This window comes from Lemur catta, chromosome 2, assembly GCF_020740605.2.
Source record: "Lemur catta isolate mLemCat1 chromosome 2, mLemCat1.pri, whole genome shotgun sequence".
NCBI classification, from domain to species: domain Eukaryota; kingdom Metazoa; phylum Chordata; class Mammalia; order Primates; family Lemuridae; genus Lemur; species Lemur catta.
Window position 1 is genome coordinate 135,263,385 of NC_059129.1, and position 16,981 is coordinate 135,280,365.

The 16,981-nt window shown below is 38.0% G+C and overlaps 1 protein-coding gene across 1 annotated transcript in view; it reads right to left on the reverse strand.

Annotated features, from left to right (window-relative positions):
* SYNE1 (spectrin repeat containing nuclear envelope protein 1) overlaps positions 1–16,981 on the reverse strand; it is a 427,753-nt gene that overhangs the window by 339,714 nt on the left and 71,058 nt on the right. Inside the window, exon 3 of the mRNA XM_045544593.1 lies at positions 10,473–10,534. Coding sequence (XP_045400549.1) covers positions 10,473–10,534 — 62 coding nt within the window. The remainder of the gene's footprint in view (positions 1–10,472; positions 10,535–16,981) is intronic.

The following is a 16,981-nucleotide window of genomic DNA, read 5'->3' on the forward strand; positions in this document are numbered from 1 at the left end:
TCAAAATGCAAAAGTTATGGCCACACTGCATGACAAGTGCTTAGTTAAGATGCACAAGGCATTAAATTTGTGAGTAGAATACATAAACAGAAACGTGTTCTGGTTGATAGCAATCAGGTTTGGTACTATCTGTGGTTTTAGGAATCCACTGGGGATCTTGAGACACATCTCCTTCATATAAGAAGGTACTACTGTAGTTTAATTTTTAAATTTTTAATTGTGCTAAAATACATATAAAATCTACCAGTTCAATCATTTTTAAGTGTACAGTTCAATAGTAATTAAGTATTTCCACATCATTGTGCAACTATTATGCAACAATCTCCAGAAATATTTTCATTTTGAAAAACTGAAACTCTATACCCATTAAACAACAACTTTCCATTTATTCTTCCCTTCAGCCCCCACAACCATCAGTCAACTTTCTTTTCAATGATTCTGACTACTCTCAATATCTCATATAGGTAGAATCACACAGTATTTGTCATTTTGTGGCTGGCTTATTGCACTTAGCATAATGTTCTCAAGATCCATTCACGTTATAGCAGATGCCAGAATTCCCTTCCTTTTTAAGGCTGAATAACATTCCACTGTATGAATACACCTTATATTGTGTATCCATTCGTTTGTCAATGGCCACCTGGGTTGCTTCCAACTTCTAGCTATTGCGATTAATGCCACTGAACATAGGTGCACCAATATCTCTTGAAGACTTTGCTTTCAATTCTTTTGGATATGTACTCAGAAGTTGAAATATGCTATTTTTATTTTTTTTTAAGAACTGCCATACTGCTTTCCATAGTGGCTGCTTTGCGGAAGAATAGAAACCTACTTTTAAACATTACTAGCATATCATTACTTCATCAGCAGATACCTACACATCTTCTAGAATCTTAGTTTCTAGTGACCAATATCATGCAGCTATAAAGTAGATTTTCAGCATTAGGGATTTAGTCGTTAGCAAAGAAGAGGATAAAATCACCCATGTCATGTCAGGAGCATCTGGGTCCTCATTTGCCATTATGGCTTTTAGTCTTCTACTAAATGCATTTCTCTCTTGGGGAAGGAGCTCTCAAAACATTTTATGACCATAAAAAGCTACAGCATTTTGCTTTAAAATACTAAACACATATCCTATGGTTTAATATTTGTGATTGCTGATACTTAGTGATACCAATAAAACTGAACTAGAAAATGCCTAAAGGAAAAGCCCACGCCACAGGTAACTACTTACTTGAGTTGAAACACACACCCTGTTGAGCACAATCAGGAACAGGAATCAGAGTCCTGGCCTGAGATAGTCACAAAACTGCCTTCTGCTCAGTGTGTGGGGAGGTCTCAAGGGGAGGGCTGCTTCTCCGGGTGCATTCTGTGCACCTTGAAACCTCTGTGCACAGATGGCCCAAACTTTAAGAAGCAGACAAACCACTACTTCTAGGAACCATTTCACAGGCTGAGAGACAGTATAAGGGGACAAATTCTCATCACAGGACTAGTCTAGGGTTATTGTCCACTCTGATGGTTATCTGTTGGGTGGCAGCAACATGCTAAACAACAGGAACAGAGAGAGGAGTGGGAAGGGAAGAGAGGTTAACCAGCAGATGTGGAGCAAGTTACCTCCCTGAAGGTTGGCAAAGAGCCCAGCACACTAAAATGTGTCAAAATGCCAAAGCAGCCTTGGACCAGATCAATAAAGTCATGACTATAGCCACTGACAATGGTCAAATAAAATTAATTTAACGTCTGAAAGTTTTATCATTTTATTCAGAAAATCTAATTAAATGTTCCCAATATCTCTACAAAAAAGGTGGAGTAACTTAAAAATGGCATGTGGCCGGGTGCGGTGGCTCACGCCTGTAATCCCAGCACTCTGGGAGGCTGAGGCAGGCAGATTGTTTGAGCTCAGGAGTTCAAGACCAGCCTGAGCAAGAACAAGACCCTGTCTCTACTAAAAATAGAAAGAAATGATTTGGACAGCTAAAAATATATATAGAAAAAATTAGCCGGGCATGGTGGCACATGCCTGTAGTCCCAGCTACTCGGGAGGCTGAGGCAGGAGGATCGCTTGAGCCCAGGAGTTTGAGGTTGCTGTGAGCTAGGCTGACGCCACGGCACTCACTGTAGCCCGGGCAACAGAGTGAGACTCTGTCTCAAACAAACAAAAAAAAAATGGCATGTGTAGTCTGTTCCTCTTTCACTCTCTTTATAATGGTACTACTGTGATTATTTTCCACCTCTAATTGGCAAAGGTGGGAAGATATTCCCCATTCTTTTTTGTTTCCCGTGACAGCATAATTATTTCCACTTCCTTGATTATTTAGTTCAATTCTGAATACCTATCCCAAAGGCAATAACTGCCCTCCAGCCCAGCTTTAAATCTGCTTGGAAAACTCTTAAACACTTTCAGATGTAATAAAGTTCTTTTTACTATAGAGTATAAAAGAAGCATACTCCCCAAGTGATTTATTTTACTCAGTGCAAAGTTAGGGTTGACGCCTCTCTTTTGCTCACACTCAATATCTGATCCATCAACAAATCTTGTTGGCTTCATTTTCAAAATACATCCAGAACCCAACCACCTCTCACCACCTCCACTGCTGCTATCTTGGTCCAAGTCACGAGACCCTTGCCTGGATGACTTCAACAATCTCCAGCTCGTCTCCTTCCTTCTGCCCTCACTTGAGTCTAACAGAACAGCCTTGCTGCCCAAGGCCTCCATTAAGATGTAAGTCCGTACTGTAGGGATTATTTTTCCTGTTTTGCTCACTGCCACATTCTCAGTATAGAATATTGCCTAGCTTAGTAAACAGCATTTGAAATTATTTGTTGAATGAATGGAAGAATAAATAAAACACATACCTAAAGAAGGAAGTTTGACAAATATTAGCAAAATGTTTATTAATCCACATAAACTTTGTAAGATACATATCCATAGTATCAATACACTAATATATTCTATAAATAAATTAATAAATGCTATTAATTTTGAATAGTGATTTTTGTTGGTAATCTTTTAGCTGTATATTTGGAAACAACTAATATATTGTTAACCCTATGTAACTAGAGGGTTAACAAATTAAAGCAGGTTTATTTTTTCCCAGCTTTATTGATATAAAATTGACAAATAAAACTTGTATATACGTATATATATTTATGGCATACAATGTGATGTTTTGATATATGTATACATCATGAAATTATTAAATCGAGTTAATTAACATATCTATCATCTCACATATCTCATATAGCTTTAGAAAAACAACTAAAAATATTTTGGGGGTGAAATATTATGTTTACCTTTTACTCTCTGATTCTGTATCTTCCTGTCTTAGTTCATTAATAGTCCTACCAGAGTGTGTACAAGGAAACAGATGGCAGTAAAATTCAGCTTAGAAAGTGTTTCCATGTTATCTTTCTGCACTGTTGGTGGAAAGACAATTAAAGAAGATGAAAGCCACCACTAAAGTGATATTTTATGACTATGGAGACATCATTCAAAGTCATAATTAGCATGGATTATTTTAGAAAAACATAGTAAGTTTAAAGTGTTCCTTTTAAAGGAGTATATAAATCTAACTTGGTATTAAAATAAAATGTGCTCTTAATGGAATCTGTTATGGGTTGAATTGTGTCTCCCCCCAAGATATATTGAAATATTAACACCCAGTACTGCAGAATGTGACCTTATTTGTAAATAGAGTCTTCAGAGAGGTAATCAAGTTAAAATGAGGTCACTAGCATGGGTCCCGATCCATCAACTAGTGCCCTTGTACAATGGGGAAATGTGGACACAGATACAGACATCCCCAGAGCAGACTGCAGTGACGCAGCTGCAAGCCAAGAAATGTCAAGTGCAGGAGACCACCAGGAGCTAGAAGAGGTAAGAAAAGATTCTACCCAGACTCTCAGAAGGAGCATGGCCTTCTAGCTTCCAGAACTGTGAGATAATAAATTTCTCATTTTAAGCCCCCCAGTATGTGGTATTTTGTTATGGCAGCAATAGCAATTAATAGAAAACCTAAACAATGTCTTATAATGCTTTTTCCACCATTCTTCTAAGGAGTGAGAAGGTGCTCATAGCATGCCTGAGTTCATCCCAAAGACAGTATTTAAAATGTTCAATGCCTACTCTTGATAGCTCCATAAATTAAGGCTGGCAGATGGCTAAAGGACTACTCATTTCATATTGAAAGGAAGCTCCATTTATATTAATACAAACACTAAAAATGGCTATTTGACATGAGTGTATTAATAAAATGTGGTATATGTATATCATGGAATTCTACTCAGTCACAAAAAACAATGGAGATATAGCACCTATTGTATTATCCTGGATAGAGCCCATTCTACTAAGTGAAGTATGACAAGAATGGAAAAACAAGCACCACATGTACTCACCATCAAATTGGTATTAACTGATCAACACTTAAGTGCACATATAGTAGTAACATTCAGGTGTCAGGCAGTAGGAGGGGGGAGGTGGGGATGGGTATATTCATACCTAATGGGTGCAGTGTGTACCATCTGGGGGATGGATATACTTTAAGCTCTGACTTGGGTGGGGCAAAGACAATATATGTAACCTAAACTTTTGTACCCCCATAATATGCTGAAATTTAAAAAAGGCTATTTGAGACCGATTTCCCCCCAAAAGACCAAGCCATCTATTTATTTCATAGCCAAATATAATACCATAAAGGTTGAATCAAGGATGTTTAAATAAAAATATAATATTCTATTCCATTTGACAAAATGAGATAAAATGTGAAATTACAAGCATTTGATAACAAAATATAATCAATATAAACATTATTTATACTAGCTCTAATTTAAAAATATAACTGTTTATAAAGATTTTTTTTGGAAAAGATTTTTTCAAACTGCTTCCTTTGGGGGCCCAAAGTAGCAATACACAAGTATAATAGCCTATATCCACATCTTGCATAAAATTTAGGAATTTTCTAAAATAAATTTTAAAATGTGAAAGAACTAACATTTTTTAACTGTCTAATTTTAATATATTGATCCTAATATAATTTCTTTGCTCAAGAATGCAAAGACTATACTGGTAGGCCTAAGAAATCTGTAGCCATTAGGTGGGAATCTCTTCAAATTCAAGTCCATCTTCATCTCTCTGCCTATCCCACACTTAGGTACACCCACAGCCACCTTTCTTATTCCCACTCTAGTCTCAGAGGAGGGGAAATTTCTCTCCTTGGTACAAACCTCCACCCTCCACCCATGCTCTTAATTTCCTCTCTCACCTCCTCAGAGCCTTGTACCTTCAGAATAACTGTTTTCTCCTTCTTCAGCCTCTCCGTCTCTACTGGTTCTTGTCATTACCTTCCATACACACACTGAAGCCCACCATTTATTAAAACAGCTCTTACCTGATCCAGTTTTCTGCACCGGCTGATACTCTACGTGTCCTAACATCCTTACCTCTCATTTACTCATCGGCTGACTGGAGTCTGGTTTCTACCATAACGTGCCTACTCCCAATGGTGGCCAACAACTTCCTAATTGCCAAATCAAATGGGTCCATCTTTGCCAAGTAATTCCTCTGTCTGAACTGAACTTAGTAGCCTTTCTCCGGGCCTCTTGTGTTCCCTGTCTCTGTGAATGATCTTAATCATTTGCTCAAGTCAGAAGTCTAAAAGTCGTTCCTGACTCCTTCTCCTCCAAGGTTCCAGTTAATTACTCAGTTCTATCAAGTCCACCCCTAAACATCTTTTCAATTTATCTACTTTTCTCTATTCCCCACCACTGCTTTAGTCCAAGGTGCCCTCACCTCTCATCTGACTTAGGGCCAGGCCACTCTACCTCCAATCTTACTTGTTCCTGCTCTGATTAGAGAGAGAGAGAGAGAGAGAAGGAGAGAGAGAGAGAGAGATGTTTAGGGTCAGAATGATCCTTTCATTCTCCTGCAAAGATTATTTTCCACTGTCCATAATACAATGTCCAAATGTTTTTATTTTATTTTATTTTATTTTATTGTTTGTGTTACAATGACTTTATTATATTAATAATAATTTGTTATTATGCATTCTTGCTAAATCTTTGTATCTGAGATTCTTATCTATGACTTTCCCCATTAGATTTTTTTTTATTTCAGCATATTACGGGGGTACAAAAGTTTAGGTTACGTATATTGTCCTTCTCCCCCCCCCCCCCCCCCGAATCAGAGCTTTGACCAACTCTCAGTTTTCTCTGTTGCCATCACACTGCTGGAACCCACACTTTCAGCTATTCTGAGCTGCTCCCATTCCCTTTACTGTACCGTGCTCTTTCTCACCTCTCCACTTTTGAAAGCATTGGTTTCTTCACCAACCCAACCCCAAGATCTTTCTCAGGTCCCGGCTTAAATCCATCTTCCTCTGAAAGCCTACTGATGCCCTCCTTCAGATCACCTGTGCGGTTCGAGGTGTTTGCCATGTGCTCGCCTGTCACCCTGCACTTCCCCTCTCTTGGACTCATCACACACACGTCATTGTAATGGTTTGTCTCCTCTGCTAGACAATCAATGACATAATGGCACTGACTATGTCTGGTTTTGCTCACAATCTCAAGCACATAATAGTTGCTTAATAAGTATTTGCTGAATAACTAAATAAACAAGTAAATCATGTGTGTATAACCCAATGATTCATGCCTATTATGGAAGAATGTTTGTGTCTTCCCCAAAATTCACATGCTGAAGCCTTAACCCTCAATGCGATTGTATTTGGAAGCAAGGCCTTTGAGAGCTAAATAGGTTTAGATGAGGTCATCAGGGTGGGGCCCCCATGATGGGATTGATTAGTGTCCTTATAAGGAAAGGAAGAGAGACCATAACTTTCTCTCTGTCTACCATGTGAGGACACAGTGAGAAGGAGCTCTCCATCTATAAGCCAGGAAGAAAGCCCTCACCAAGAACTGAATCTGCCAGCACCAGGATCTTTGGGCTTCCAGCCTCCAGAACTGTGAGAAATAAATGTTTGTTGTTTAAGCCACCCAGTCTGTGGGATTTCATTATAGCAGCCCGGTTTGACTGACAGTGACTAAGCGTAGGAAAAGTCTGGCTTAGTCACTTGCTTGTTAAGTGACCAAGAGCTGATCAGTTAACTCTAAGCTTCAGGTTCATATTCTATAAAATAGTAAAAATAATACATTTGCTTGTTGGTGTGACGAGTAAGTAAAATAAAAGATAAAGTTGCTAAGACACAGTAAACGGCACATGATAAGTGCTCAATAAACAGCAGCCCTGCAGTTTAGAAACATACTTTAACAAGTGTTTACAAGCTAGAGCTGAGGCAGGAAACTAACTTTGAAAAACCATCACTCAAAATCAATATTGGGCTAATTAAGAAAAAAAAAGCCCTCCACCTTCTTTCATTAACAGAGCTAACAGAATAGAAAGATACAGGTTTTTCTCTTGGAAAGGAAGAAAATTATAGGTTCCATATCTAAAATTGGAGCCCCATCTCTGAAAGGAAATATCAGGTATATGAAATAACTACAACCCACTAATTTTGGTCAATGTTATATTATAGTACATTGACAATTTGTGATTTGCAATATTTTGCATAATTACAGAAACATGAAGACTTCAATTTGAAAACAAAACAAACATCAAAATAATGAACAGATAGTTATACCCCCAAATTTGAATAATATATATCTGTGTGATAAAAATGGCATAAAAACACAGAGAAAAATCCCTAGGTGTTTTTTTCTACTTTTAATAAGATTTTTGTTTTAAGAAAAGTATAGTTTTCTATATGGTTTTTCTATAGTTTTCAGATTGCACTCTTATGTGCATCCTGTCTCTTCATACTGCTGTCATAATATTTATAACGAATTGTTGTAATAGAATGGAATGTCATCAGCAAAAGACTTTAATTATAAGTAAACAGTTTATGAATTTGTAACTGAGCAAAGCAGTCAAGAACAAAAATGAAAATTTCTTATTGAAAAACCTTCCCAAATTCATCCTCATAAACATCTTCTGAACATCTCCCAATGCACCCAAGATTGAATGACCTTAGGACAGAAGGACCAACTTTCTTGCTTCTTAACTAAAACTGAGTGCTCGTAAACCTGCCACTGCCTATTAGTAAAGCTATATTTGGAACTGGTCAATTTCCAAAGATGAATTTGAGAAACTAGATATAAATATTCTTTTCAAATAGAGAGTCTTTTAAATTGTCCTTTAAAATAAAATTTGTATTTCTTTAGGTAGCTTAAAAACCTTAAAGAGGGCATTTCAGTGGCAAGATATAATCACAGAATTTAGAATTTATCATTCTAATTTAAATCAACAAAAACTCTCATGATTGTTGTGTAAAAATTTTCAGACAATAAACGTCCTGCAAAAATCTTTGTAAGTTGCATTCCAGAAAAAAGTTGAAACTTTTTTTTTCTTGGCCAATTTAGCACTTTTCTCCCTTCTTATTCTAAGAGATAAAATAACTTAGGGCATCATGTTGCATAATAGGTTATTTAAAATTAATATCTTGATTACCAGCATAAAAAAATATTTTCAACATGGGTCATTTTTCTTACCTTCATTGGTAGATATCAACATAAAATTGTGAGGAGGGACTACAACTAAGAAATAAAATGTATTGTAATTTTTAAAAATGGTTTGGTTTTCAGATTATCTGAAAAAATTCCAAAGCACAGACCTATGTATACCAGGGATTGCCAATAAGGAAACATCAGATATGAAAGGGGAAGAAGCCCACTATTGCCATCATTACTGGATCAAGTTTCCATCCCTAACTATTAAAAATTTTGAAGAATGTTTTAATAGTGCAAGGAAATGGGTATTCTCATAAGCTCTTGGGATATATTAAAATTATAACTGTGCATACCTGTTGAGACTATTCACTCACTTCTAGAACTTTATCCTAAGAAAAGCCACACAGTGTTCAAAGATGTACATCCAAGGATTTTCACTGTAATATTTTATATAATATGAAACAATTCGAAACCACCTAAATGACCGTCAATAGGCAACTGGCTAATGCAGGCAGATAGATATAATAAAGTTTATTTAGCAATTAAAATGATTATGTAGACCTATTTAGTGACATGGAAAGATGTGTTGAGTGAAATAGAAGGCTTCTATAAACCTATAACATGGTTTATGTGAAACAGTGTGTAGAAAAATGTTGACCAATATTTTAGGGATGATTATATCTGGATTGTGTGATTTAAGATGATTTTTTAATTACTTTACACTTTGTAAGAGGTTTCTTATTAATCTTATGTACAATTAGCATCTAACCTTTTTATACTATGAAAAAACAGTACCTTTATTTTCATTTTGGAAAAAGAAAATCTTCCCCAATTGATGACAGTTCTGTAATATAAGTAGCGGCCGGCTGGGACCAACAAAAGCTGGGGAAAATGAGCCCCCAAGTCTGAAGCCTACTGCATTCACTGCCTCCTTATAGGGCAGATTCTGGGGACAATCACTATGCCAGAGGACTCCCCTCTCACCAAGTGGCTTTCGGAAAGAGGTTATAGGAAGGGTGATCCCAGTGCATTCTGTATCTAGACACGTCATTCTAGTCTTCTTTCATTGCTGGATTCTGAGCTGGCCTAGTAAAGTGTCTTACTAATTTCTTCCTGAGTTCAAAGCCTAGCATAGACATGAAGTAAGTCGCTAATTTTTAGAATGGGACTAAAATAAATTGCCATGCTTTGTTTGCTTCTGAACTGTAAAAAAGGCCCTGATCAAAAAGCGCCCATAGGGTTGTGCCTCACATAGTATGACCACTGCTCTCAACAAAAGGACGCTCTAACTGAATCCAGACAACTGTCCTAGCACCCAAATTTAGTTTTACAAATGCGATGTTTCTTCGTTTGCTTTTCTATCAGCAGTATAAGAAATTAATTCTATTATAATGTACCAAGATTGAGATTTATTTTATATTAGTGTTTATGTTCAAAGACATTACAGTGCCCAAGTCACCTAATACCACCGAATGTTAGTGTCGAAAATCTCAAAATGATTGGAGCCTTTTTAGTGTCCTATCACTAAAATGGTTACTTTTTAATCAGAACACCTGAGAGGGAGCAGAGATACTGCCATGATCTCCTGAGATAAAATTCTTTGCTCAGCACAGACCACTCGTTGCTTCTTTCAGTTCCAGGTAGAAACAAACACAAACAAACGAAAATCCAGCACAAATTCTCCTTTTGATATGACACACACCTTAGTACAGAAGAAATAATTGGATGAAATATTTCCTCAAGATTCACGGAACTGACATGAAGTAACTTGACTCTAGCTATTGGTTCATTTCCTCCAGAGGCAACATTACCAAACACCACACTTAGCAACAGTTAAACCAACCAACAGAATTGCCGATCACTGGGTAGTAATAGTGACACTATCTACAGCAACATTCCTTTTTACTGTGCATTTGATGATTTATTGGCTCAAACTAAGTAAACCCATAACTTTGGGTCGTTTCCTTTACCTTGGCCAGATGAGAGTTGATCCATTTTGTGAAAGTGCGTTTTTGTACTATCTCTTGTTCATCTAGAAGAAAAAAAAATACCTAGTTAGGTAACATAATATGTCATAAAATTGTATCACAGTTACACAAATCTAGAAGGAATATAAAATTATTTTGTCTTCTAATTCATTTTACCAAGTATTGTCTTGAAGGAAGAGTCAATACAAGTCCAACTGCATAATCAGTTAGAGTATTCCTTTAAAATTATCAGCAAATGCTTTACAGTTTGCATTATGTTAGCCCTATGTTTACCTTCATTCACTCATTAAAAGTTCATTGGTAAATTATAACTCAAAAAAGCTATTAAAAATAAAAGTTCACTGAGACTAAGGGCCAAGTTTTGTGCCAGATGCAAAAGGATACAGAGAGATGAACAGGGCAAGGTCTCCGCTGTGAAAGACCTAGAGGTGGAGATGGACATGCCATGTGTGCGGACAGTAGAGGCTTACACAGTAATGCGGTCAGACAGAGCTGTACACATGAGCATTATAGGAACGTAGTCCAGTTGGGGAGTGTGGCGAGTTCACCCTAGGGGGACCTCCCCAAAATCCCACCTCGTGGAGTACTCATGTCTGTGTAGGCAGGGTGTGGGCGGAAACTGTGACTTGTGTCTAGTCAATAGGCTATGACAAAAGTGATGAGATGTCACACCGATGGTCGTGTTACTTTATGTTACTCCATCTTAGCTGACTGGAGGGAGAGATTCTCCTGCTGGCCGTGAAGACCCAAGCAGGCATGCTGTGAGCTTCCCACGGAGAGGGCTGGTGTCAGGGCACTGTGGGCTCCGTCGGGAGTAGAGGGCAGCCTCCCGCCAACAGCCGGTAACAAGCTGGGCCCTTAGTCAAACAGTCGCAGGAAATGAATTCTGCTAACAACATGAACAAGTCTCAAAGTGGATTCTTCCCTAGTTGAGCCTTTGGATGAGAATGAAGCCCAGCTGACACCTTAGTTACTGCCTTGTGAGACGCTGAGCAGATGATGTAGCTAAGCTGTGCATGGAGTCCTGACACACACAAATCTGGAGATAATAAACATATATTGTTTTAAACTGCAAAGTTTGTGGCAATTTGTTATGTAGCAGGAGAAAACTAATATAGGAAGAAAAAGAGGTATGTTCAGAAAGGCTTTAATTAGAGGTATAAAGAGATGAGGGGTATGGTTTAATAATACCTCTAAAGGAAAAATTGCATTCCATTTGCTCTGCCAATATCTACTGAGTGTCAGCTGTGTATAAAACAGTAGACCAGGTACCGTGGGGGACACATATAAATAAGATATAATTTCAATTCCTCAACCCTTTGAAGGATGATGCTCAAATCTACATCTCCAGCCCTGACCTTTCCTGGGCTTCAGCTCAGGACATTTGAATATCTGCTAGAACGCAAAGTCTACGAGGACAGCAACTTGGTTCCCAGTGCCTAAACGTGTGACCATTAAGAATGACCTGAACAAAGAAAATAAATAACAAAACCTTTCAATCTGGAGGAACTTCAGTTATATCATCCATAAAATTAATAGAATGTCATTGCTTCTAATGTATTTTAAACATGCTCTTTCGTTTTAACTTTCAAATGCACATCAAATGCAAACCAGTATAACAGTAGGTGATACTTTCTATGTACCAGGCACTAATGTATAGATTGACAGGTATTATACAATTATTTTAATTAATTACCATTTATTTATTATATGTCTCACATATTTTTATATGTATTAATTCATTTAATTCTTGTCACAAACATATAAGCAGCAATTACTATAATGCCCATTTTACATATAAGATAATCAAGGCACACAAAAGTTAAATATTTTTATTCAAAGCAGAGCCATATTTTAGATACCAGAAATCTGGTTCCTATGTCATTAGGGTGTATAAAAATTACTACATGAGTCATATAAAATATTAAACTAATGAAAATGATAAATTCATAGTTCAATCAGTTTGATCTTTGAATATTTGGATTCTGTCAATAAAGCCTTGTAGCAGCAAAATGATCTTCACCAATCAAGCTAGGTTTGATGGAATTTGAAACTTTATAATACATAAAATCCAATTCTAAATCTAAAATAGTTACCATTAGAGTATGTGTAAATTTTTTACACTCAATTTGAGATTACATACTCTTACAGACATCAAAAAATGTCACTGTTTAAAAACATTACAATAAAGGAGCATAATATGTTTATCTATAGTGTCATAAATTTAAGTGTATAATCTACTGATAATATATTACTTCCTAATATTAAATTGTTATGTTTTCACTACTATCACCTCTAATGAAACAATACTGCTATTGTAACAGTTTCATCTGATGGTAAGTCTCTTGAGTTTATATTTAGATTTTATCTAAAAGGCCTTTTATAGAAAGCTCATATTCTGCTTTTAGTAGCATGGGATACATTTTAATGTCAAATTCTCTACATGTTTCCCTTTATATTATGGCTGCAAAATAGATTTTACCAAGTCCTAAAAATCTACTTTTAATATTATCAGACACAGACAGCTGAATTCTAACCTAATATTGTTCTACTTTTACTATTTTCTTAAAAGAAAAAAATCCTAAAATTTCATCATGTCAGCAAAACCTTATTTTTATATAATATTTGAATAATTTGCTCCCAACACTTGGTAGTTAAATCTGATACCAACACAATAAAATGTTTAATTTGTGGAAGGACTAGAAACATACAGTGAAAAGACTACTAACTTGGGTTAAAAAAGTAATGAACAATAAAATTTCTTTATAATGCTTCTGAAAAAGAACTGAAGTAACTCTCATGACATGTTTACAAAGTTTTCTTTATGTACAATCATGCACTGCATAACAACATTTTGGTCATTGACACACCTCATATATGACAGTGGTCTCAAAGATTATAATGAAACTGAAAAATTCCTATTGCCTAATGACATCATGGCCATCCTAATGTTGTAGTGCAATGCATTACCTTTGCTATGCTGAGGTATGTTCAGACACACAAATACTTAACCATTGTATTACAATTGCCTACAGTATTCAGTACAGTAACATGCTGTACAGGTTAGTAGCTCAGGAGCAATAGGCTATAGCATACAGCCTAGATGTGTAGTAGGCTGCACCATCTAGGTTTGTGTAAGTTCACTCTATGGTGTTTGCACAATGATAAAACTCCCTAATGACTAATTTCTCAGAATGTATTTCCATCATTAAGTGACATGACTGTATATTTCATTGTATTTAACAGAACATTATTTAAATATATTTAATAAATAACAATCTTATTAATGAAGTTTCTGTCTTCAACTTTTCAGAGCAACATGATGTGGTCTTACCAAGTGCTCATATTTATACATGCTAATATTTCTACTAAAATCAGCAATTTACACATTTTGCTGAACATGTAGGTTAGTTCTGAACACAGTGAAGTTTGTCTATATATCACAAATAAACCCATTCCTCTAGTTCTAAGAATCACAGAGAACAAAGAGTTGATCCTTTACCAGTTTTATTCCCTAATTTCTATTAATACAGCCTAAGATCCACTCAGTTCATAAGACAGTCAGCTAGTGGTCATCATTGATTCTTTGCTCTTACTCATTCTCCATACTGAATCCATAATGAATTTCTGTCAATTTTACTTCCTGAATATTGCATATCCACCGATATCGGTGTAGTTCAAGCCACCACCATCCTCTGGAGGCCTGTTCATTTCCACTTCTAGAACCAAAGTTCTCGATTAGATGATGGGGACCATATCTGACTTGTTCACCTCAGTCTTACCCATCACCACACAACAGATGGTTAACAAACAAATGGATGGATTTGCTAAGGAAGTGCTACAGACAAAGGTATCGCCTCTGCTCTGGAGTAACTGGTAGTACAATGGAAGAGACAGCACATAATCAATAACTGAAAGTAATGTGTCAGTGACTATAATGGGGGAACATATAAAGTGCTAAGAGAACATAAAGACAGGAGCAAGTAGTTGTTCTTTTGGGTAATGAAATAGACTGGAAGTTCCAGAAAAACTGAAGACAAGAGGTACCACTAAGTTGAACATCAGATAATAAAAGGCAATTTGCAGGTGGGGAAAGCAGATAACTTTCTAGGAAAAAGAGGCAGCATTTAAAAAGTGTGGAATAATATATTGAATTGACAGTGAAAATCTGTTACGTCTAGACTATAAAGTGAGGAAGGGTTAACAAGAGACTGGAAGTGAGCCTGGAGCAGGTTATTAAAGCCTTACTATGCCAAGGAATTTGGTCTCTATCTGATAGGCAATAGGAGCCTCAATGATTTAAACAAGATAAAGCCATGATCACATTAAACCTGAGACACTGACGGCAGTGGAGAGGTTTAACTGGAGGCGAAAGAACCTGGGAACAGGGAGAGTATCTGGGAACACACTACTGAACACATGCTACAAGTGATGAATTCTGTTCTAGGGCAGTGTCAACAGGGCTGAAATGCATCAAATGGCTGAAAGGTAACTATCAGAAGTAGAATCAAAAAGAAGCAGAGAGATAAGAGCTAGTGGGCTTTCTAGATTTCTGCTTGAGAGGGAAGAGTTTGAGAATTCAGAGCCATTGCAAATGCATTGTGAAGTGGATGAGATGGCTTCACAGGGCAGAGGAGAGGTGGGGCTTGAGAAGCCACATTACGAAGCAGGTGTTGCATAGATAGGAAGCTATAATAGGCTCTGATTTAAGACCAGTTTTTGATTCAGGTAAGTCTTAATGGGTGGATGGAGTTCAAATTCCCCTTGTCTTTTTTTTCCAAGCAGGCTGACTAGAGATGTCAGATGCCAGTTCTCCTCAGAAAGAGGAACCAAAGTTACAGGTGAATAATCTGCTCTAGTGGAGCATTAAGGGGAGAGTGCTGGCACCTATTGGAGAGCTCACAGGAAGAAACTAGGACACAGAAAAAGAAGGAAGCAAGAGGCTGGCAGTGATCAAATTCTGAGGGATTTGGTGTTCCGTGGAAAGGGTATGTGGGAGTGTTTCGGATCCCCTTGCCCTTGCAGCAGACTGCTGGTTTCTGAACTCACAGAGAGCTCCTCTGCCTTTGCAACCCCAAGCACTGGTGTGGGCGGTGATTTGGGGCCTTCCTAAGAGCATTGTACCAGGTTGCCAGCTCATGCAGAGTTGCTGGTTTTCCCCCTGGACCTGAGCTGTGGCAGGCGCCGTACTGGGTACATACCCACTGTGGGACTTTGTGCTGCCTGGGGACTTTCAGCCCTTGTGTCTTCACATCACTGGATCCCCCACAGACATTCCCCAGTACCCACTTGGACTGCAGCAGCCACACAGGGTAGCTAGCCCTCAGGGATTGCTGCTCCTAACAAATGGGAGAGCACAGAGCACCAATCCTTGTGGGCAGAAAGTGACTGCATCTCTTTGAACAGAAGCTGGGGCACTGTTCTGGACTCCTGGGGGAAGACTGTGCTTCTGCCGCAGTGACTGGGCAGCCCCAGTGACTGGACAGCCCCAGTGCTTGTGAAGGGATATGCAAAGGGGGACTTCTCCTTCTCCCATGGGAGTTTGGCATGGGTGGACCTGTAGATGGCCATTCTAGGGCAATTAGGGGTAGCAAGCCCCCACTGGCGGGATGCCCACTGAGCCCAGGCTTGCACAAGCGGTGGGCACCCCCGCACATGGAACAGCAACATTCCTGGAGATGGACAGTGTTGTCTGTCTGATCTGAATATCCCAAGCACCAGGACAAGGCATGACAGTAAGGTGAATTGTGTTTCTGCTCACCCAGGCTGGGAGCTGGGGTAGTCCCCTCTGCCACTGCAGAGACCTCAATGCATTTCACTAGGAGCTGCCCCCCACACTCCCATCAGGGCTGGTGTTTGTGCCCACCATTTAGATATTACATATACTTATCTGCTTCTACTGCCGCCAGTTCTTACCCATGGATGCTACCAACAGTCCTGCAGGCTGAACTACATAACCCAGTGTAAAACTTGCTGACAGAAGTGCACAACACTGGGGAACAAGATAAGCTTCCTGAGACCTCAGCCATCCTGGTCCCACAGGAGGCAATGAACCTGCTCATAAGCCCAGTACATCACTGCTACAACCAGTATTTGGAAAAGCCACTACACAAAGGCTATCTATAACCAAGAAACTCATACAGAGTCTTTGCCACTGAAAGCAGAACCAAACCCAGGTGACCATACACAACATACATTATAGTCACATGCACAAGGGGAAGAAAAAAGAATCCCATCCAAAGGAAAGTAAATTTAAAAATAAGAAGAATAAGTAGCCTATCCAGATAAGAAGGAACCAGAGAAACAATTCTCATAACATGAAAAAATAAAGTTTGCTGCACCCACGAAGGATCATGCTAACTCTTGAACAACGGATCCAACTAAAAATGAAATCTCTGAAATATGAGATAAAGAATTCAAAATATTGATTATTAAGAAGCTCAATGATAGCCAAGAGAATGTTGAAAACCAACACAAAGAAGTCAGAAAAA